Below are 20,581 nucleotides of genomic sequence, written 5' to 3' on the forward strand. Positions count from 1 at the left end.
TGGTCTGACAACGGCGATTGACTGATCAATAGACATCTCCCGCAAACATGGAGGGTCCATCTCGTGTGTACCTTTTTGGAGACCAGACCAGCGACATTGAAGCTGGCTTGCGCCGTCTGCTCCAAGCGAAGAACAGCACCATTGTCCAGTCTTTTTTCCAGCAGTGCTTCCATGCGATCCGTCAAGAGATCGCGAAGCTCCCGCCGTCTCAACGGAAGCTCTTTCCACGCTTCACAAGCATTGTGGATCTCCTCTCCAGGAGCCGTGAATCAGGTCCTAGCCCTGTCCTGGAGAGTGCGCTGACATGCATCTACCAGTTGGGTTGTTTCATTCAGTAAGACATTTGGTTGCCTATCATACTTGACAGTTCTGACCAGCCCTTAGCTTTTATGGGGATCTTGGACATGACTACCCTACGCCCTCCAACAGCCATCTTGTTGGGCTGTGCACCGGTGTTTTGAGTTGCACGGCTGTAAGTTGCGCCAAAAATGTTGGTGAGCTTATTCCAGTTGCAGTGGAAGCAATTGTAATTGCACTGCGGCTGGGAATCTGCGTTTTCCGAGTTCGAGAACTGGTGGCCTCCGCCGATTCCGAGTCAACATGCTGGTCAGCGTTGGTTTCTGGAATCAGCGAAGCGGAGGCTAGCCGCCTGATCGACGAGTATAGCAGTAAGAAGGTGTGATCTCCCGTATCTTATCCCCCCATTGTAGGGTGCTGACATCTGCAGGCTACACCACCTTCTTCGAAGCCGTATATCAGCGCGGTAAGCTCTAATGGTGTTACTGTCAGTGCACCACCTACGGTCCTTGATGAGTTCGTCGAGACCTGCATTTCAAAGAACTACAAGCCAGTGAAGGCTCCGATTCATGGCCCGTACCATGCGCCACATCTGTATGATGATAAGGATATTGAACGCATCCTGCAGCAATCATCTGCTCTGGAGGAACTGACCAGCTGGTCACCCGCTCTTCCCGTCATCTCCAGTAACACTGGAAAGCCGATTAAGGCCAAGTCCCTCAAAGATCTCTTTAAGGTCGCACTGGAGGAAATACTACTGCGACGACTATGCTGGGACAAGGTCACGGAGTCCTGCACATCAGTCTGCAAGACCGGCACAAACCACTCTTGCAAATTGTTTCCGATCTCAAGTAGCGCGACCCAGAGTTTGTTCACCGTCCTCAAGAAGGCCGGTGTGAGCGTCAGCTTGGAGACTGGGGTAGGAGAAATCGCGATGAACCCGGAAACGCGGAACCTCACTGGCAAGGCAGAAAACTCCAAGATTGCTATCATCGGTATGTCTGGAAGATTTCCTGAGTCGGATGGTACGGAGGCCTTCTGGGACCTCTTGTACAAGGGACTCGATGTACATCGCAAAGTCCCCGCAGACCGCTGGGACGTTGATGCCCACGTCGACATGACCGGGTCAAGGAGAAACACAAGTAAAGTGCCTTACGGTTGTTGGATAAACGAACCCGGCCTGTTTGACCCGAGATTCTTCAACATGTCGCCCCGGGAAGCTCTCCAAGCAGATCCTGCACAACGTCTTGCTTTGCTTACAGCGTACGAGGCGCTCGAGATGGCTGGCTTCATCCCGGATAGCTCTCCTTCGACACAGAGGGACCGCGTGGGTATTTTCTACGGAATGACCAGTGACGACTATCGTGAGATCAACAGCGGCCAGGACATTGATACCTATTTCATCCCTGGCGGTAACCGAGCATTCACGCCGGGTCGGATAAACTACTACTTCAAATTCAGCGGCCCTAGTGTGAGTGTTGACACAGCGTGCTCGTCGAGTCTTGCTGCTATCCATATGGCCTGCAATTCCATCTGGAGAAATGACTGTGATGCCGCCATTACTGGAGGTGTAAACATTCTGACTAACCCTGACAACCACGCGGGTCTGGATCGGGGCCATTTCCTGTCTACCACTGGCAACTGTAACACCTTTGATGACGGCGCCGACGGCTACTGTAGAGCGGACGGAGTTGGAAGCATCGTTTTGAAGCGGCTCGAAGATGCCGAGGCCGACAATGACCCGATCCTGGCAGTCATTAACGGTGCTTACACCAACCACTCGGCGGAGGCCGTGTCAATTACTCGCCCCCACGTTGGTGCGCAAGCATTCATCTTTAACAAGCTGCTCAATGATGCGAACATCGACCCCAAGGAAGTGAGCTACGTGGAAATGCATGGCACCGGAACTCAAGCCGGTGATGCAGTGGAAATGCAATCCGTTCTTGACGTCTTCGCACCAGACTACCGCCGGGGTCCCGGTCAATCGCTTCATATTGGCTCTGCCAAGGCCAACATCGGACACGGCGAATCCGCATCAGGAGTGACTGCTCTTGTCAAGGTCCTCCTAATGATGAGAGAAAACATGATTCCTCCTCATTGTGGTATCAAGACCAAAATCAATTCCAATTTCCCGACCGACCTGGCCAAGCGCAATGTTCATATCGCCTTCCAGCCCACTCCATGGAATCGTCCAGCTTCCGGAAAGCGGCGAACTTTTGTCAACAACTTCTCTGCTGCTGGTGGTAACACTGCTCTTCTACTGGAAGATGCTCCCATACCGGTACGCCAGGGGCAGGACCCCAGGTCATTCCATTTGGTCTCCGTGTCAGCAAGATCACAGTCTGCACTGAAGAACAACGTCGAAGCCCTGGTGAAGTTTATTGACGCTCAGGGCAAGTCCTTTGGGGTGAAAGAAGCCGAATTTCTTCCGAACCTGGCGTACACGACCACCGCACGTCGCATCCACCATCCGTTCCGTGTCACTGCTGTTGGAGCGAACCTGCAATCCCTGCGTGACTCGCTGCATGGTGCTTTGCAACGTGAGACCTATACCCCAGTACCCTCAACGGCTCCTGGTATTGGATTCGTCTTCACCGGCCAAGGCGCCCAATACACCGGAATGGGCAAGGAGCTCTACCGCAGTTGTTTCCAATTCCGCACCACCATTGAGCACTTTGACTGCATCGCAAGAAGCCAGGGCCTTCCTTCTATCCTGCCTCTCGTCGATGGAAGCGTACCCGTTGAAGACCTTAGCCCAGTCGTGGTACAAGTGGGCACTACTTGTGTGCAAATGGCTCTGGTCAATTACTGGACTGCGTTGGGTGTGAAGCCGGCCTTCATTATCGGACACAGTCTCGGTGACTATGCAGCCCTTAACACGGCCGGTGTTCTATCCACCAGCGATACAATCTATCTGTGTGGCCGCCGTGCTCAATTGCTGACGAAGGAGTGCAAGATTGGGACACATTCGATGCTGGCCATCAAGGCGTCTCTAGCAGAGGTTAAACAGTTCCTTAGAGATGAGCTCCACGAAGTCTCTTGCATTAACGCACCAGCGGAGACAGTCGTCAGCGGTCTTGTCGCTGATATTGATGAGCTGGCTCAGAAATGCTCCACAGAGGGTTTGAAGTCAACCAAGCTCCGTGTCCCTTACGCATTCCATTCCTCTCAAGTGGACCCTATCTTGGATTCATTTGAGAATATTGCTCAAGGTGTCACTTTCCACAAGCCGACAACACCTTTTGTCTCAGCCCTGTTCGGAGAGGTAATCACCGACGCCAACTGGGAGTGTCTCGGCCCCAAGTACCTGCGCGATCATTGCAGAAAGACAGTCAACTTCCTTGGCGGTGTGGAGGCTACAAGGCATGCGAAGCTGACTAACGACAAGACTCTGTGGGTTGAGATTGGCTCACATACCATTTGCTCTGGAATGATCAAGGCAACACTTGGACCGCAAGTCACAACGGCTGCATCTCTACGCCGCGAAGAAGATACCTGGAAGGTCCTTTCAAACAGTCTTGCGAGCCTTCATCTGGCGGGTATTGACATCAACTGGAAGCAATATCACCAGGACTTTAGCTCCTCTCTCCAGGTCCTCCGCCTCCCAGGCTACAAGTGGGATCTCAAGAACTACTGGATTCCCTATACCAACAACTTCTGCCTGAGCAAGGGCGCTCCAGTAGCGGCAGTGGCTGCAGGGCCACAGCATGAGTTCCTGACAACCGCGGCTCAGAAGGTCATTGAGACTCGAGGTGATGGAACAACAGCCACAGTTGTAATAGAAAACGACATTGCTGATCCTGACCTTAACCGCGTCATTCAAGGCCACAAGGTCAACGGCGCAGCTTTGTGTCCCTCAGTAAGTTATTGCCCTTGCACCAACTACCGCGTTAAGATCGCACTAACCAAGACATAGTCACTGTATGCCGACATATCTCAGACGCTTGCAGAGTACCTCATCAAGAAGTATAAGCCTGAGTACGATGGACTTGGACTGGATGTCTGTGAGGTTACAGTGCCACGGCCATTAATTGCGAAAGGTGGACAACAGCTCTTTAGAGTATCTGCGACAGCGGATTGGGCGGAGAAGAAGACAACCCTTCAGATCTATTCAGTCACTGCAGAAGGGAAGAAGACCGCTGATCACGCAACTTGCACTGTCCGACTATTTGATTGTGCTGCTGCTGAGGCGGAGTGGAAACGAGTTTCCTACCTTGTCAAGAGGAGCATTGACCGACTGCATGATATTGCCGAGGATGGTGAGGCTCACCGTCTCGGTAGAGGCATGGTTTACAAACTCTTCGCCGCTCTGGTTGATTATGACGAAAACTTCAAGAACATTCGTGAGGTTATTCTTGACAGTGAACAGCACGAAGCTACCGCACGCGTCAAGTTCCAACCGTCGCAGGGCAAGTTCCACCGGAACCCGTTCTGGATTGACAGCTTTGGACACCTGTCTGGGTTCATCATGAACGCAAGCGATGCAACAGACTCCAAGAACCAGGTCTTTGTCAATCACGGATGGGACTCAATGCGTTGTTTGAAGAAGTTCTCGCCTGATGTCACCTACAGAACTTATGTTAGAATGCAACCTTGGAAAGACTCCATCTGGGCTGGTGATGTCTACGTCTTCGATGGGGAGGATATCGTTGCGGTGTATGGCGCAGTCAAGGTGAGCTCGGCCCGCACTCAGTTTCAGAAGGTTCAATGCGCTAAACACTGCTGTCACAGTTCCAAGCCTTATCGCGCAAGATCCTCGATACGGTCCTGCCACCCGTTGGGGCTTCGAAGGCCCCCGCCAGACCCGCCGCCAGCGCTCAGAAGGCGGCCCCTGCTGCTACTAGCAAGAGTCGTGCTAGTGCCCCGGCTCCGGCGAAGCCTGCTGCTAAGCCCAGTGCCCCAAGCTTGGCCAAGCGGGCACTTACCATCCTCGCGGAGGAAGTGGGACTCTCCGAATCCGAGATTACAGATGATCTGGTGTTCGCCGACTACGGTGTGGACTCTCTTCTTTCCCTGACAGTCACGGGCAGGTATCGTGAAGAGCTGGATATCGACCTCGAATCCTCCGTCTTCATCGACCAGCCGACCGTGAAAGACTTCAAGCAGTTCCTGGCACCGATGAGCCAGGGAGAAGTCAGTGATGGGTCCACCAGTGACCCAGAGTCCAGTAGCTCCTTCAATGGTGGCTCTTCGACAGACGAGTCCAGTGCTGGGTCCCCTGTCAGCTCACCACCAAATGAGAAGGTTACGCAGGTTGAGCAGCATGCTACGATAAAGGAGATTCGCGCCATCTTGGCCGACGAGATAGGTGTTTCTGAGGAGGAGCTGAAGGACGATGAGAACTTGGGAGAGATGGGGATGGACTCTCTGCTTTCGCTTACTGTGCTTGGTAGGATCCGTGAGACATTGGATCTGGATCTGCCGGGTGAGTTCTTCATCGAGAACCAAACTCTGAATGACGTGGAGGATGCATTGGGCCTCAAACCCAAGCCTGCGCCTGCACCTGCGCCTGCACCCGTTCCCGCACCCGTGTCCGCGCCCATATTGAAGGAACCTGTACCCAACGCAAACTCTACCATTATGATCCGGGCGAGCCCTCACCCTCGATCAACCTCTATTTTGTTGCAAGGAAACCCGAAAACCGCCACCAAGACCCTGTTCCTGTTCCCTGATGGTTCTGGCTCCGCAACATCGTACGCAACCATTCCCGGAGTGTCTCCAGACGTGTGTGTCTACGGATTGAACTGCCCGTATATGAAGACTCCAGAGAAGCTCAAGTATCCTCTTGCTGAAATGACGTTCCCCTACCTGGCCGAGATCCGCCGCAGACAGCCCAAGGGCCCGTACAACTTCGGTGGATGGTCTGCAGGTGGTATTTGCGCCTATGATGCCGCTCGCTACTTGATCCTCGAAGAGAATGAACAGGTTGACCGATTGCTCCTTCTCGACTCGCCCTTCCCCATCGGCTTAGAGAAGTTGCCCACCCGGCTTTACGGCTTCATCAACTCAAAAGGTCTCTTTGGAGAAGGCAACAAGGCTCCCCCGGCCTGGTTGCTTCCTCACTTCCTGGCCTTCATTGATTCCCTCGATACCTATAGGGCCGTTCCCCTCCCCTTTGACGATCCGAAGTGGGCCAAGAAGATGCCCAAGACGTTTATGGTCTGGGCCAAGGACGGTATCTGCAACAAGCCGGATGACCCGTGGCCCGAGCCGGACCCGGACGGCAAGCCGGACACGAGAGAAATGATCTGGCTCCTCAAGAACCGGACCGACATGGGACCCAACAAATGGGACACGCTCGTTGGGCCACAAAATGTCGGTGGAATCACCGTGATTGAGGGTGCAAACCATTTCACCATGACTTTGGGACCCAAGGCCAAGGAACTGGGCTCCTTCATTGGTAACGCCATGGCCAATTAGATTGTTATGCATTGCGCCTTCCTCCAAGACTCCCGCCAGAACTGACAGCACTGCCATTCTACTGATGGAATTCGCATATTAATCCACTAATATTGTCGTTGTACCCCTTAGGATTTAAGCACACTATGGTTGTGATTGCCGTTGGCGAATTTTGTGCTGCTAATGGTCTATCTGGGTTTTGGTTTTTTGGAGTTGAAGTGATGATGATGAGAAAAGACGAACAATGTGATATACGAACCCCCTCATGTCATTTGCTACTTACTTCCTGATTGGAGTTAGTTGATATGTCTCATCTACGTACCTATATTGCTTGATTTTTATCTATGATAGAGAATGCCAATACGAAAAAAAAAAGTCATATCAAACTTGTGCCTATACTCAATTAACGTTATGAGCAGTAAGTACACAGAATGAAGTTTTACAAGAGCCCTTGGAAATGGTAGAATAGTAGATCACATCTTCATGGCCATAGCTTAGATTGTATGGTAATACAAAACCCCTCGAAGACTGAAAGGTATTCAAAAGTCCCAGTCATCACTGTGGCCGCGGTGGTCAAAAGAAAAAAGGAGAAAATCGCCCGATAAATGCAACGTCATCCACCACCACCACCCATCCATCTCATAGTAAAAAATGAATGCATGGTACGCATGATATCATGGATAAAAAGCAAAATAGAATAGTATGTGAACATATTTTAATTGTGTGTATGTTTCATTTAGTTGGTAGGTTATCTGATTGATTGAAGTCTAACGCACTGTAACCCAATCCCTAGCAAGCACAGCAAAAGGCCAAGGAACCGGGAAGTGGCAGTGTATGAGGAACTATGTAAGAAGATGAATATGGTTGATAAAACAATCACACCGCACCTACATACATTGTGGAAAGGGAGGGAAGATAGAGAGGAACAGTGACTTGAGAGATGATGAAGGGGGCCGATTGAATTGGTTTATTAGATAATCGGGGGTTCAGATCGGTGAGGTATATGCATGTTATGCTGTGTGGTGGCGGGGTGAGTTTGATAGGATAGGTAGATAGGGTGGATGGATAGATAGGCGGGGATGTAGTATGAACAGGGAAAGAGAACCTGATGCAGAGCCGGTATAGGTATGTATGCATGCATGCATGTATGCAAGGGGGGCGAATACGAGGGAGGCCGAGCGTCGTCGATTGATAAGTGGCGTTTGGCGGGGTGGGTTGGTAGGGTGTTTGTTGGTGGGTAGCTGATGATAGGGATGACGGATCGGTTCGAGTTGGAAGGAAGAAGAATGGTAGGGTAGGGTGGTATCGATGAGTCGACTAAAGGGGCATTTCGGAACTAAATCTGAGCGCACTACCGCGACCTGCAAGCGATGAACCATTGTTGATGCCAGGGCTCGTGGGCCGGCTATTACCTGCAGTCCATTTGGGGCTTCGCGGCTGCGTGCTGGTCGAGCGAGTCGACGGACGATTCTTCCGGATTTCCCGAAGTTCTTCTTCCTTCCGGCGGAGCAGATCTTCCCGGGACGTGAGGGTTGCTTCGAGTTCGAGAACCCGCGCGAGATGGCGGGCTTCGTCGTTCTTCGTGTTGAGTTCGCGCAGATGGGCTGCATCTCCCTCGACCTTCCGTTTCAGGGTTTCGTTCTCGCTGCGCAGTTGGCGAAGCTCGTTGCCTGATTGTGCGGCCACGGTCGAGGCGGTCTGGTATTGTTCGCGCGTGTATTCTGCTTGTCGGGCTTCGTATTCGGCTTTGCGTTCTAGCGAAGCGTTGTCTTTAGTCAGACGTCGAATGTCTTCCCTTGCTGATTCGAGTTCGGCTGCGCTGCCCCCGCCTGCTTTGAGGGACTCGCGGGCCGCTTCGAGTTCGTGTCGGAGCTGGGTCCGTTCGTCCTTCAATTTCATGAGCTCTTCTTTCTGCTTTTCGACTCGCTGGTCGGATGTGGCCTTAGCTTGGGTGAGACGGTCATGCTCCCGTCGGAGTTTGTGGAAGTCTCTGGTCCGTGTTTCGTAACGGTGCTGCAGCTTTTCCAGCACGTTCTCTCTTTCTTGAAGACGGGCTTGGGCTCCTGCGAGAGCTTTCTGGAGTCTTTCGAGCTCTGCTGCATGTGAGTTCTGCATCTGAACGATATTCTTCTCTAGCGTTTGGAGTCCACCGTTTAATGGTTGACTTGGGAATCCAGTCGATTCAGTGGACTGGGTTGGTTCTTGTGTCGGCTCTTCCGTCCTCGTTCTCTTGGCTGACTGTTCGACCTCATCGTCTTCCTGCTATCCCGATGTTAGTGCGACGCATCAGGAAGATTTGACATTATGATCGACTTACAAATGCTCGTTTATGGGCTTGAGAAGTCGTCAGTTGTATGTCGACACCAGGTCGACTGTGCAGCTCTTGTTGCGACGCCTCAAGCTGCTCAGGGCTCAGAATGTGCAAAGGCTCAATGTGAGGTAGAGACCAATGAGCGTTAAAGTTATCTGAGACAAGGCAAGTGAGAAGTTCTTCTGCATCCTCCTGCACTCCAAGAGCATCATCCTGAAGGTCACCAACCACGTCACGGAGACGAATGGAGTATTGCAGGAGTGTCTTCAGACGTTCCGGTTCCGGAAGACCGGAGAAACATAGTTCGATATGTTCACTGGAGTTTGACACTAATAGGCGAACCACCGGAAGCAGATTGCCATTGCGAGCGAATGTGGTTCGCATATGTTCCACCGTGGGTGTTTGGCTGCTGAAAGACTTATCTAAAGCGATGATAGCAGCAGGGGCTTTGTATGTCTCCATAACCCCTTCATTACGCGTGGTCTGAATCCCAAAACTCAAGGAATCCTTGACCATGGAAACCTCAATATTCGTGCCCGATCCCATTTCCTGGCGTGGACGAGTATACGACAAGCCCTTGCCCATCAGATAACGTTCAACCACCCGCTGAGTCTTTTCTCCTTGCACCATGATAACCAAATGTATATCACGCATGCTGGCTGACTCCAAAAGGTAGCTTAAGAGCAAAAACTTTGCGCTTGAGTACTCAGCCCAAGCAGCCTCTCTCCCTAGGTCCGACTCAGAGTCTTTGATGTGTTCCGCAATGTTCAAATCTGGGTGCGTAGAAATATTGCTCAGACGATCGAGTATTTCATGCATCTTCGGCACAAGAAGATCACGCTGCTTTGCTAGTCAGTATTAAGCAAAGTGACGGAGGGTGGACATCGAACCTGATAATCGCCGAGGAAATCGCGAATACTCTGGCTTTCGCTCGTCAGAACCCGTTCATAGTCATCCTTGACCCTGGAATCCATTGGAAGAGGCACAGCAAACTCCGACGGCCCAAGATGGACCGAACCAGGTGTTGGCTCTTCTGCGAAGTGCATGGACAATGCGCTAGGCTGAATAGTCTGGGGAGGTCCCATCTCCAAAGGCTCGACAAGGGGGATTGTAGTATCCTGGTCCACTTCAACATCTTTAGGATGTGTTGGTTCCTTATCGACTCGAACGCTAAGGGGAGCTGTCGTCTCCGGTACAGAAATCGGGACAGAAGGCTCTATGTCTCCGGCAGATGATGGCGTCGCACTTGATTCAGGGCCAGGGTTGGCTTTTGCGCGTAGTTGTGCATATGCATTTCTGAGCTTTTCCCTCGGGGTGGACCCTTCAAACTGGCTGTACTTCTCCATGGTATCGGACAACGACGGCCCTTCCTTCTCTTGACTATCCATGCTGTTTCTCGATCTTGAATGGAAAAGTTGGTTCAGTAATGAACGAAAGCTTGAAGTAGAAAGTTGACTCGCTGGGGTTTGCGGACCGTTTACAGCAATTGACTCGGGTATTGTACTCGCACGTCTGAATAGCTGGGGTTCATCGACTGGATTAGACGGGGTTTCAGGTATCTCATCAGCTTCTTCTGCCGGGTTGGCTGGCAATAGCGCGGGTAAGTTTGAAGTCGAGGGCGCAGCAGAAGATTCGTTATGCGGAGTTTCCGGGATCCCTTCAGTGACGTTCGGTGTGTCGGTATTTCCTGGGCGGTAAGGTGTGATCGGCGTCTCTTCGACTTCGTCCGAGACTATGGGTTCGCAGGGAGTCGAGATGATAGCAGCGACTTCAGTAACACGGGCAGTGGGTACCACTTCCGGGTCAAGTGGGCTGTCAGTAACCGATTGTGACGTATGGCTGGGTACTTCTGTATCAACACCGGAACTCCTCAGTAATCCGCCGGCTTGATCATCCAGAAACAAAGTAGTTTGTGGTACGGGGCTAGGCGGAACAAAGAGAGGGGTCGAGGACTGTCTAGACCGGGATTCGTCAGTCGGGGCTTCAGTCTGGGGCTGACTGGGTCTTGGGCTTAAGGAGTCTCTACTGTGTTCTTGAACACTGGAGACGGGTGGCGGTGATGGTGATGGTAGTGGTGGAGTGTTACTTCGAACAAATTCCTCTTGGGTCTGATCTCTTCGCTTTTTGTCCTCCCAGACTTGCACGGCAACGTCGTTGGCGTTTTCCTTCGGTTCCTGGTATTGCACGGCAGGCAGTTAGAACAGTGAAGCTCCCAGTACTTCCAACAAGCCTCCAATGAAGCAAGGAATGGCAGAAAGTAGAGGATAGATCACTAAGCTCACCCAGGTAGGCGTCCAAGGTCCTTCCCAGTCAATCAAGTATTGCGATTCGGTCTCGTCAAGTATACAGTTGATAAGCCACTCGTCTGCACTCAGAGCTTCGCTATCGGTGTCTGCCTCGTTGTCGCTAGAATGAACGACGTGCTGGGTTGTCCAGCGTTTCTTTCGTTTGTGGCTTGTGTGGCTTGTATATATCGTAGAAATAGACTTGCGCTTGCGCGGCATTATACGCAAGCAGAGAGCGTGGCCGAGGTGTAACAATCCATGGTAGAGTATTGGAGCTAAAGCGATGGGACGTTGAACGAAAGGTGGAATAGCGAAGGTAGAAGAGCTTGCTGAGGTCGCAGTGTTTGGAAATACAGCTATAGTCCAGGAAAAGGGCGAATCCTCGAAAGGGGGGCAAGGATGAGGGGTGTTTGGAGGAAGTGGATCATAAGATGGATTGAGGAACAGTCCAGCTGGTGATGAAGTCGACGGAACCAACGCGGGTGATCGACCGGCACGTGATGGCTGCTTATCGGCCGGGCCTACGGAGGTAAAGAAGGTATTCAGCTTCGGGAATCTCTCTATGGGACTAACGGTATATTTCACCTGATAACACTGGAGTGAAGTAAGTCTTTGTTAACAAGATCAATGGGAGGGAGGAGGTTGGTTTCAATGTTACTGCTATTTCGCCGTTCGCCGAAGCGAAAGACGGAAAGGATTCCCATGCACCGGTCTGCATTCTGGACTCGACCAGCGGATGGGCCGGTTCTTGCATGCGCAAAGAGCTTTATCTCGAGAAGATGGTTTGTAGCTGTAGCTTACATGTAGCACAAAATAAACGTGCTCCCTGTAATATCTGTAACCGCGTCTGGTGGAAGCCGCTGTCTCAACTCAGTGGTGGTTTCTACAGTCGGCAGCCCTAAAACTGAGGAACGAAGCCATCCAGAGGCCAACACGAATGTCAGTCAACTCACACTCATTGAATTTGACACTTATTGATCAGCTAGTATCGGATTACGAATAATCTGGGGAATCAATGAGTCTGATTTGTTCGAGGTTGTCTCAATTCCTACTATCGATATTAACTATTAACACCCATAGCCTTGGGTAACACCGGCTGTAATATCCCTCTTGTTCCAATTGTTACAGAAATACATAAGAAAGAGTGCTTAGTACATATCATATTGGCCAATGCTTCACTCTTGACTCCAGGGATTGTGGAATGCATGGCTTCATCACCATGGAGGATTTCATATACATCACTCCCCTTCGAGCTTCTCATATTGCGAGTGGAAATGACATTTATAAGTTGAACTATAGGACATATGCATTGGGCTCAACTAAATGGAATAGCTATGATATGCTCATTTTTTTTTTTCATGCAATAATGTTAGTGAAAGCACATCTCGTCCTGGAAAAGCTACCAAACCTGCAGAAGCTACCAAAGCGGGAGGGTTAGCAGCACTGCTTCCCGGGCACTTATCAGGAATGTGGGGAAGCTTTTGCAGCCATTTCTCTCTACCAACTAAGTTCCTCCTCCCCAAAATCAACCCTATCCATTACTTTTGCTTGCCCCATTAGCTTCCTCATCGGCCGCAACACCGGTCCAATCCTCAGTTCCAATCCCTCGTGGAAAAGCATAACCAAAAACAATGGAATCAGTGCACAAAATCCTCGCATCAGCGCGTGCCGCACCCTACGGAAATCTCCTCCCAGCCGGGGACGACCTATTCCTCTCCGTCGCCGAAGCAGTACATGACCACATGAAGGTCTACGATGCCTCGCATGATTTTAACCACATTCTTCGGGTCCTGGCACTATCTCAACATATCCTGCTCGCTGAATTTATCACTACAAAGACTTATGACCCTACCGTGGTCCTCCTCAGCGCGTAAGTAACCAAAACCATAACCACTTATCGTAGCCAGCCCACTACAAACTATTTTACTACCATTCCACATTCAATCTGTTCTAACGGGGAAAAAAAAACAAAGCCTTCTTCACGACGTGAACGACAAGAAATACGCCCCACCAGTTATCGAAGGTCAGCAGCAGACCTCGAAAGTGACTCTGGTGTTGCAGCAAGCCGGAGCCTCAGCAGCCCTAGCAGCTAGGGTAGAAGAGGTGGTCAATCATGTTTCGTACTCTACTGAGATCAAGGACCCAAAGAAGGTGCTGTCTGTTATACAGCAACATCCTGAACTTGCTATCGTGCAGGATGCGGATCGTATTGATGCCATTGGAGCCATTGGGATTGGTAGGACGTTTACCTTTACGGGAGCTAAGTTGGCGGGTGCTAGTATGCAAAATTCGAGAGAGCATATTGATGATAAGTTGGAGAAGTTGGAGGGAATGATGAAGGTAAGTCTTTTTGGAAGCTTGTGGTTATTCGTTTATGTGCGTATGTGCTAATGTGGGTTGTAGACTGCTACTGGTAGACAGATGGCTAGGGATCGTACGGAGAGGTTGACCATTTTCAAGAAGTGGTGGGATGAGGAGACGATGATGGTGGGGGTTTAGGGTGGTGCTTTGCTTTAGGGTGCTTTTGCATATTCAGATCATAGATTATGCATTTAGCTGCGATAGATAATAGTTAGAGAAACTGTCTTTGAATTTCTTTGACATCTATTGGTGTAGACTCGTATCTATCATTTAATGGTATACTCTATCACAGTCGAGAGTCTCGAGATCCCTCCTGCTCCTTCCACTTATCATAGTCAAACCCAAGTTGCTCTAGGCTCTTGATAGAGCTTCGCTCCTCGCCCTTCTCCGAAAATAGTCGCTTGATCTCAGGCATTCTTTGCCGTATCCACCTTTGCCTCTCACCACAATAGCTACACAGCTTCCCAGCACCGTTATTGTCAAGGCCTTGCCGGGGTGGCGCCGTCGCCGCCCAGTCATGCAAGAAGTTGTGGTAGTCCGCATCCTGCGGAAAAGGCAGCAAATGAAATGATGTCCCGTTGCCCTTCTTGACAATGTTTGCTTCCTCCCAAGCTTTCATCTCCTCCTGTGGTGGAAGGCTGAGCCTTCCCGACCAAACACGGGCGAACACCGCCGCCTGGTTTTCGGATAGTGGGAGCGGAATAACCCTCTGTGGAAGTGCAGGTAAGACCAGAGATGTGTCGTAGATGTAAAACAGGTGTTGGTACACATTCAGAGTGCGACGGCCATCAGTGATCAGAGGTGGGTTCAATGAAGAGAGGAAAGGGAAGGAGTAGAGATAGCCAGTGCAGAAGACGATGGCATCAATGTCTTGCTCGATGTGACCGTTTGCAAAGCGGACCGCTCTGTTGTGTGCATGAGGCGGTAGGAACTCCACTATTTGTGGAAGATAGATTTTATCCAAAGCAGTAGATGCCAGAGGGGTCTCTGTTCGTTGAGATACCAGCAGTTTTCCCTTGGACACTGCGTTGATTTGATTGCCAATATCTAATCCAGATGCCGAAGTTCCTACCACAATGACCTTCTTGTCTCGGAATGGCTCTGCCGAATCAAAGAGCCTCGAATGAGAGATCACATCTGGAAATGCCGTATTCCAGGTTTGAATCCCAGGGATTTCAGGGGTATATGGGACATCGAAGTGGCCACTAGCGACCACTACAGCATCGTATGAGTGCGTTCTCTCGACCCCTTCACGGAGGTTCTTGGTTGTAAGAGACCAAGCATGGAGAGCGCCTTCCGTCTTCCGCACATCCACCACCTGCGTCTCGAACTGTATGACATTTTTGATGTCTTCGGCATACTCATCCAGATATTTCTTTACGGCCGAGTGCTTCGGAAACACCTGAGAGTCCGGCTCAAAAGATTTGTCATTGAAACCCATCATCTCTTTGGGGATGTTAGTGTCCAGTGTCTTATACAGCGGGGACACAAAGACTGGCCCTTGAGACCGGTCGTTGCCTCCAGTTGGGTACCATAATGGCTCTTCGAGCGGTTTGTTCGGATCCAGTTGTGGCACCGGAGTGGTCAGTTTCTCCTTCAGGGTCCCCGGGCAGTAATTCCAGACTCCGCCTGCAGAGCTTCTTTTCTCGAAGACATCAACCCGCTCGAAGCATTTCTCGGCGAGAAGGTACCTGAGGGTCTTGTTAGTGACTTGAGACGAATGACACATTCAGGTGCTTTCCTACTTGACCGCAGCAAGACCGGACGGTCCAGCTCCGATGACAGCTATACGACGGATTGGGGTTGAAAGTGTCATCACTGAGGCAAGCTCCGAGCAGACAGTGAGAGTTGGAAGGAATTAGTATGTTTCGTCCTTGAGTCCGAGGGGCTATCGGAGGCGAGCCGATAAGCTCATCCCTACTTAACTACTATGTATTAGCTAGCAGATGACGATTGCATCACTCTCGTGATGGATGCCGTGCTCTTCGGCATTTCCCTAGCTGCTGATTATACCGATCAGGAAAAAAGTAACTATCTACACCATATCAGAGCTTAAAACTAGGATCTCTTCTCTTAAAATCTTGTGCGATCGCAAATGGGCGGAGATGCCCAATGAGATAAAGGGCGTACCGACCATGACGTAGATTACCCGCTAAACATCGAACTCCGCGGAGAAAATCACGGGTAATATTACGCACCGATACGGGGGGAATCTGGGCTCACCTCCGCATCTTTCCATCTTCAATTCTCCCGCGCGTCCTCTAATATCCGATCGGCCAACAACAACAACAATAGTGTTGCTTCGTGCAGACGCCATCCCGCCCGGAACATGCAAGGTTTATAATAAAGGACTGGAAATGCGGATATTACATGTTCATTAAGCTCCTGCAGCGATGGACGCTCACGAACAGCAACCTCCGGTCTCCGAACCTTTACGGTCGACGACCCCGATACCTATTGCGAAGCTCGCCCCGGAGCTCGAGAATCTTTCGGACAGCTCTATCCACGCCGTGGTGACCTTGTTATGGCCCTACTCATCATCAACTCGTTCTCTCAGCCTCCTGTTGGCGGAGCCGGACTTTCGCCTTCGACTCACGAATGGACAGGTCAAGGTGGTCTTCCATGGGCTGGTCGCGGAAGAAATAGCCAAGTCGCACGTCGGAATTGGCGATACTGTCTACATTAGGCTGGCGGGATCGAGGTTTGTGGACAATAAGGTGTCTAATCAGACGCCAGGGAGGTGCATCGCCTGGGACATCAATTATGATGATGGCGTGTCCATTGAGGTACTGTTTCGGACTCAGCAAGTAGTGATCAGTTACAGTCCAGTGCTTACCAGTATTAGATCTGGCGTTCTACTCAACATCTCTCCACTGTGCAAGTAGACCGCCCATCATCTCCGCCGCCCACTATCGACAATGCGATTGAAGAGGCACCATCCACCCCTCCTCCCAACAGATACCCTCGCCCAGACGGGACGAGTCAGAACGCTGGTCTACAATCGTGGCAGTCACCGGCTTTTGTCGAGCGATCGCACACATCTCTAAGCCACCTTTCGAGCTCCATATTTGACCCATTCGCAGAAGAAGATGGCTTCGTGCCGGGGAAAGGAAGGAAGCGACCAAGGTTTAGCATGCGCGGCAGTGATTGGCGTCTCGTCGATGAACCTGCGAGCCCCGAAGACATAGACATTCCGGGAGATTGGACGGCTATGTTTGACGACGAGGAATGGCTGAAAGCTGAAATTGGTGACGATGACGCGGAGGATACCAAACAGTCCCCAGAGCCATCTGAAACTCGCGATGTTGAACCAGTATCGGAGGGGCCGCCCGATGGCGCGCAAGCTGAAGGTACCGCTACTGGCTCCGAGCAAGTGACACCTGAGTCCACTACAGAGAAGAAGTCGAACGAATCAAGATCCGATGCGGAATTTCTTGTGCCTGGCATTGTGTCGAGGACCGAGGCTCCAAGCCCGCGAAGGCACGGCATACTCAACTTCGCTGGTCATCTGCCAATAGATACTCCGCGCCTTCATCCTATCCCCTCTCCTGGCCTTCCTGTTCCTTCACCCTTGGTTAGCACTTCAAACAGCCCTTTTGGGTATTTCGGAGCCGTGTCAACTACCGGCCAAACTCAGTCTACTCCACCGACAACTGTCAACCAGGATGCCGCCGATTTGGCACTTGAGGCTATATCGGATATGCCACCAGAGACTATTATCAGGAACTCTGATGAGCATGTGACAACAATGGCTAACGAGGAAGCTACCACTTTGTCCGAACCAATTTCACAGATGCGCGAAGTGGGCTCTGGGTCTGAAGGTGGCCATGCTGTTTCTTTACACGGAATGGCCAACTTAGGGACACAAGATTTAGAGGGCACGCATGCTCAAGATACGACGCCGTCTTTGTCTGTTCTTCAAACAGCCACTCCGCATACCGCCTTTACTTTCGGTATTGAAGGTGGAGATACAGAAGGGGCAATGCCACACGAAGAAGAACATGCCAAGGTGGGAGAGGTCGAGGAACGGCTCGAAGCACTTGGGCATTTTGAAGCACGGGCGGATTTCAGCATGGTTACGGAGAAAGGAGTTTACCGCAGCTTGGTTGAAACGACACAGCACGACTTAGAAGGCGAAGACCACGAATACGAGAGCGCTAGTCAAAGCTCAGTCATCGAGGACGCTCGCTCGGAGGCCTTAAGCGAAGAATACGTTTCAGAAGAAGACGAGCAGCCCGACTCCAGAGCAAGACATGACATCGAACTTATTTCTGAGAGTGAAGCAGAATCACCGGGGAAATCTCATGATGCCGTCAGGAGAGAATATGGATATTATCCCGAAGATGACGAGGAAGAAGAACTCGACGAGGAGGAGGAAATCTCTGATGAGGAGCCTGAATCTGAAGAGTTGGAGGATGATTATGATGAGGACGGATATGACGACCGTGTCGACTCTGAGCTCGAGTCACAAGAAGATGAACTGGAGGCTGAATCGCCTCATCCCATCAAGAAGGCCGAACCAGAGGTTATTGTGCTCGATAGCGATAGCGACGAGGAGCCTTCGCTAAGCGTACCAAGGCAGCCCGCTGCAGCACCGACAGCCCAATATACTCGGGAACCCGACGTATCCCCATCTGCGGATGAAGCATCCAGCTATGGGACATCAGAGCCAGGCGAATACGAAGAATATGAGAGCGAAGAGGTTGATGACGCGGAGGGGGAGGATTATAGTGAAGAAGACGACGAAGAGGGTGGCGAATGGTTTGTGCGAGACAACCAAGAAGCCCAGGAGCGAGAGGTCGAGCCGGTAGAGGCCGACTTGGTTCGCCAGAGCCGCGAAATCGATGGGAGTGAAGGATTACATTCCGAGGAAGTACGGGTGGCTCATACAATGGAGCCGCACAGTGATGACGAGGCAGTCGGCGTGGAGCAAGTATATCACGGACATGAGAGCGAAGGAGATATGGATATGGATGACGGTCAGCGGGACGCTGAAGATGCTGATGTCAAGGCCATGGGAGCCGAAACGGTCCAGGATGAAGAGATGCACAATCTACAAAGCGATGATGATCAGAATAACGATGAACAATCCCGCGACGAAACAGTCGACGACGAGAAGGCTCACTACGTGGATTCTCATGGCGAAGACGTAGAACAGGAACGTGTCGAGGAGCCAGCTGGTGCTAAAGAGCCAGAGGTGGTGCACATAGAAGATGAGGCAACGGAAGAACCAGTTCATCTTGCAGAAGGTCTTGAAGAATCCACAGAGGGTGCTGTTCTCAGGGCTCCATCTGAAGGCGCCAAGCAAAGCATCGATATCGACGACCACCCTGATTACGACGTCGAACATGAGGGATTGCGGACAACAGAAGTCATATCGCAGGAGGCACATCTCGGGGAGATCGCATATGCTCACGAAACTATCCATATCGCTCAACAAGATGGGACCAGTACTGAACCCGCTCTACAGTATCCTGAACCTCCAATTGATCCCGAGCTTTTCAGCGCGGGCACTTTTCCGACAGACATTAGTAGTGAACAACACGAGGCACATACCTCCCACGAGCAGATACAGGATGGTGAGGACGCAGGCGTGCCAGAACAAGCCCAGCACATTGACCCTAGCTTGTCGCTAGATGGTGCTTCCCAAAGCCTGGGCCTGCCTGACTCGGCTGCCCCTGTTCCCAAGATGCCAATCCTCCCACATGACCAGCTGGTGACTCCAGAGTCATCTCAGACAAATGGAGTGGAAATTCCTTCTGTCCCCGTCCTACCGGTGGATGCAGCACTGCCAACCCCTGAGCCTACTCAGGAAAGGTCAGATTTCCAGGTGGAAGACGAACCACAGCCTACCGTTGAGGTAGTTACACAAACAACAGCGACGGTAGTGACAGAACACCCTCCGCCAGACGAAGACGCCCAGTCTGAAGCGGAATCGATCTCTACTGCACCCGAAGAACAGGCAATATCGGATGACGACAAGGGAGCCCACACAACTCATAGCGAAGACGAAGTCCTACTCATCGGCCATGATCGCAAACATCTTCTCAACCTCAACCGCAATTACCCGGGCCTGCGCAGCAAATACTCCTACTTCGCGCCCCTCGCCACCCTCATCGACCACTACAATGCACTGACAGACACCATCTCAATCGTATCCGAGACTCGACCCGCAATCCGCTCCACAACAGGCAAAAAGGACTACATACTGACCTTCGGTGTGACCGACCCATCCCTCGCCGGCACAATCTTGTACGCCCAGATCTTCCGACCCTACAAAACCGCCCTCCCAACCTTAGAAGAAGGCGACGCCATCCTCCTCCGAAACTTCAAAGTCAAAAGCTTCAAGCACTCCATCACCCTATCCAGCGTCGACAGCAGCGCCTGGGCCGTCTTCAACGGCCCCAAGGAAGCCCAAATCAACGGCCCACCTGTCGAATACGGCACGGAGGAGCAAACCTACGCCACGGACTTGCGCCAATGGTATCACGAAGATGGCATGGCCATGGTAGCCGATTACCAATTACAAGCCTCGATTGAGCAGGAAAGTCGCGAAGCCACTCCCTACAGTACCGGTGGATTCAGTGATTCGGGCAGCGTGAACAACGTAGATGGGCGCGCGGACTCCTCGTTCTCGTCCAGTCGGGGCTCCGGCTCCGGCTCACGGAGGCGGAAATCCCATCGCCGGATTACCATCCATGAGTTGCGCGATGGGAGGAGATATGCCGAGATTGGGTCGCCGAGCAGTAAGGAGGATATACATGAGTTGAGGGATGGGACGGTGTATGCGAACTTCTGATTTCTACCTGCAGTTGTGTATAGGGCTTGGAGTTGTGTTTGCAGTGTAGTAGATCTGGATGGATTACGAGTGTATCTATGGGTGTTTGGATTGATGTTTCGTGGCATATGTGTGGGAATGTTCTAGCAA

The 20,581-nt window shown here is 51.5% G+C and overlaps 6 protein-coding genes across 6 annotated transcripts; 3 read left to right on the forward strand and 3 right to left on the reverse strand.

The window, feature by feature from the left end:
* Positions 1-47: 47 nt before the first annotated feature.
* Positions 48-7,055, forward strand: pksP (polyketide synthase alb1; the record flags this gene model as incomplete). The annotated part of the gene is made up of 5 exons (XM_025529349.1): positions 48-334; positions 385-676; positions 728-4,156; positions 4,214-4,969; positions 5,029-7,055. 5 exons carry the CDS (start codon positions 48-50, stop codon positions 6,715-6,717), a joined length of 6,453 nt encoding a protein of 2,150 aa, XP_025388830.1. The 3' UTR covers positions 6,718-7,055.
* Positions 7,056-7,436: 381 nt separating this feature from the next.
* Positions 7,437-7,923, reverse strand: BO83DRAFT_14054 (uncharacterized protein). Its single transcript, XM_025526167.1, has one exon. The coding sequence runs from the start codon at positions 7,831-7,833 to the stop codon at positions 7,573-7,575; it is 261 nt and encodes an 86-aa protein (XP_025388831.1). The 5' UTR covers positions 7,834-7,923; the 3' UTR covers positions 7,437-7,572.
* A 90-nt stretch (positions 7,924-8,013) lies between these two features.
* Positions 8,014-11,511, reverse strand: BO83DRAFT_443729 (uncharacterized protein; the record flags this gene model as incomplete). The annotated part of the gene is made up of 4 exons (XM_025536460.1): positions 8,014-8,955; positions 9,014-9,855; positions 9,891-11,181; positions 11,290-11,511. The coding sequence occupies 4 exons, from the start codon at positions 11,509-11,511 to the stop codon at positions 8,014-8,016; spliced, it is 3,297 nt and encodes a 1,098-aa protein (XP_025388832.1).
* Positions 11,512-12,811: 1,300 nt separating this feature from the next.
* BO83DRAFT_377785 (HD domain-containing protein) lies at positions 12,812-13,855 on the forward strand. Its single transcript, XM_025531088.1, has 3 exons — positions 12,812-13,162; positions 13,266-13,632; positions 13,696-13,855. The coding sequence occupies exons 1-3, from the start codon at positions 12,924-12,926 to the stop codon at positions 13,789-13,791; spliced, it is 702 nt and encodes a 233-aa protein (XP_025388833.1). The 5' UTR covers positions 12,812-12,923; the 3' UTR covers positions 13,792-13,855.
* Positions 13,856-13,909: 54 nt separating this feature from the next.
* Positions 13,910-15,493, reverse strand: BO83DRAFT_416605 (putative flavin dependent monooxygenase). The gene is made up of 2 exons (XM_025534708.1): positions 15,399-15,493; positions 13,910-15,344 (listed from the first exon to the last, which is right to left on the reverse strand). Exons 1-2 carry the CDS (start codon positions 15,467-15,469, stop codon positions 13,940-13,942), a joined length of 1,476 nt encoding a protein of 491 aa, XP_025388834.1. The 5' UTR covers positions 15,470-15,493; the 3' UTR covers positions 13,910-13,939.
* Positions 15,494-15,933: 440 nt separating this feature from the next.
* On the forward strand, positions 15,934-20,578 carry BO83DRAFT_336353 (uncharacterized protein). The gene is made up of 2 exons (XM_025528442.1): positions 15,934-16,439; positions 16,499-20,578. Exons 1-2 carry the CDS (start codon positions 16,047-16,049, stop codon positions 20,450-20,452), a joined length of 4,347 nt encoding a protein of 1,448 aa, XP_025388835.1. The 5' UTR covers positions 15,934-16,046; the 3' UTR covers positions 20,453-20,578.
* Positions 20,579-20,581: the final 3 nt, after the last annotated feature.

The sequence above is a fragment of the Aspergillus eucalypticola genome, assembly GCF_003184535.1.
Source record: "Aspergillus eucalypticola CBS 122712 chromosome Unknown BO83scaffold_10, whole genome shotgun sequence".
NCBI classification, from domain to species: domain Eukaryota; kingdom Fungi; phylum Ascomycota; class Eurotiomycetes; order Eurotiales; family Aspergillaceae; genus Aspergillus; species Aspergillus eucalypticola.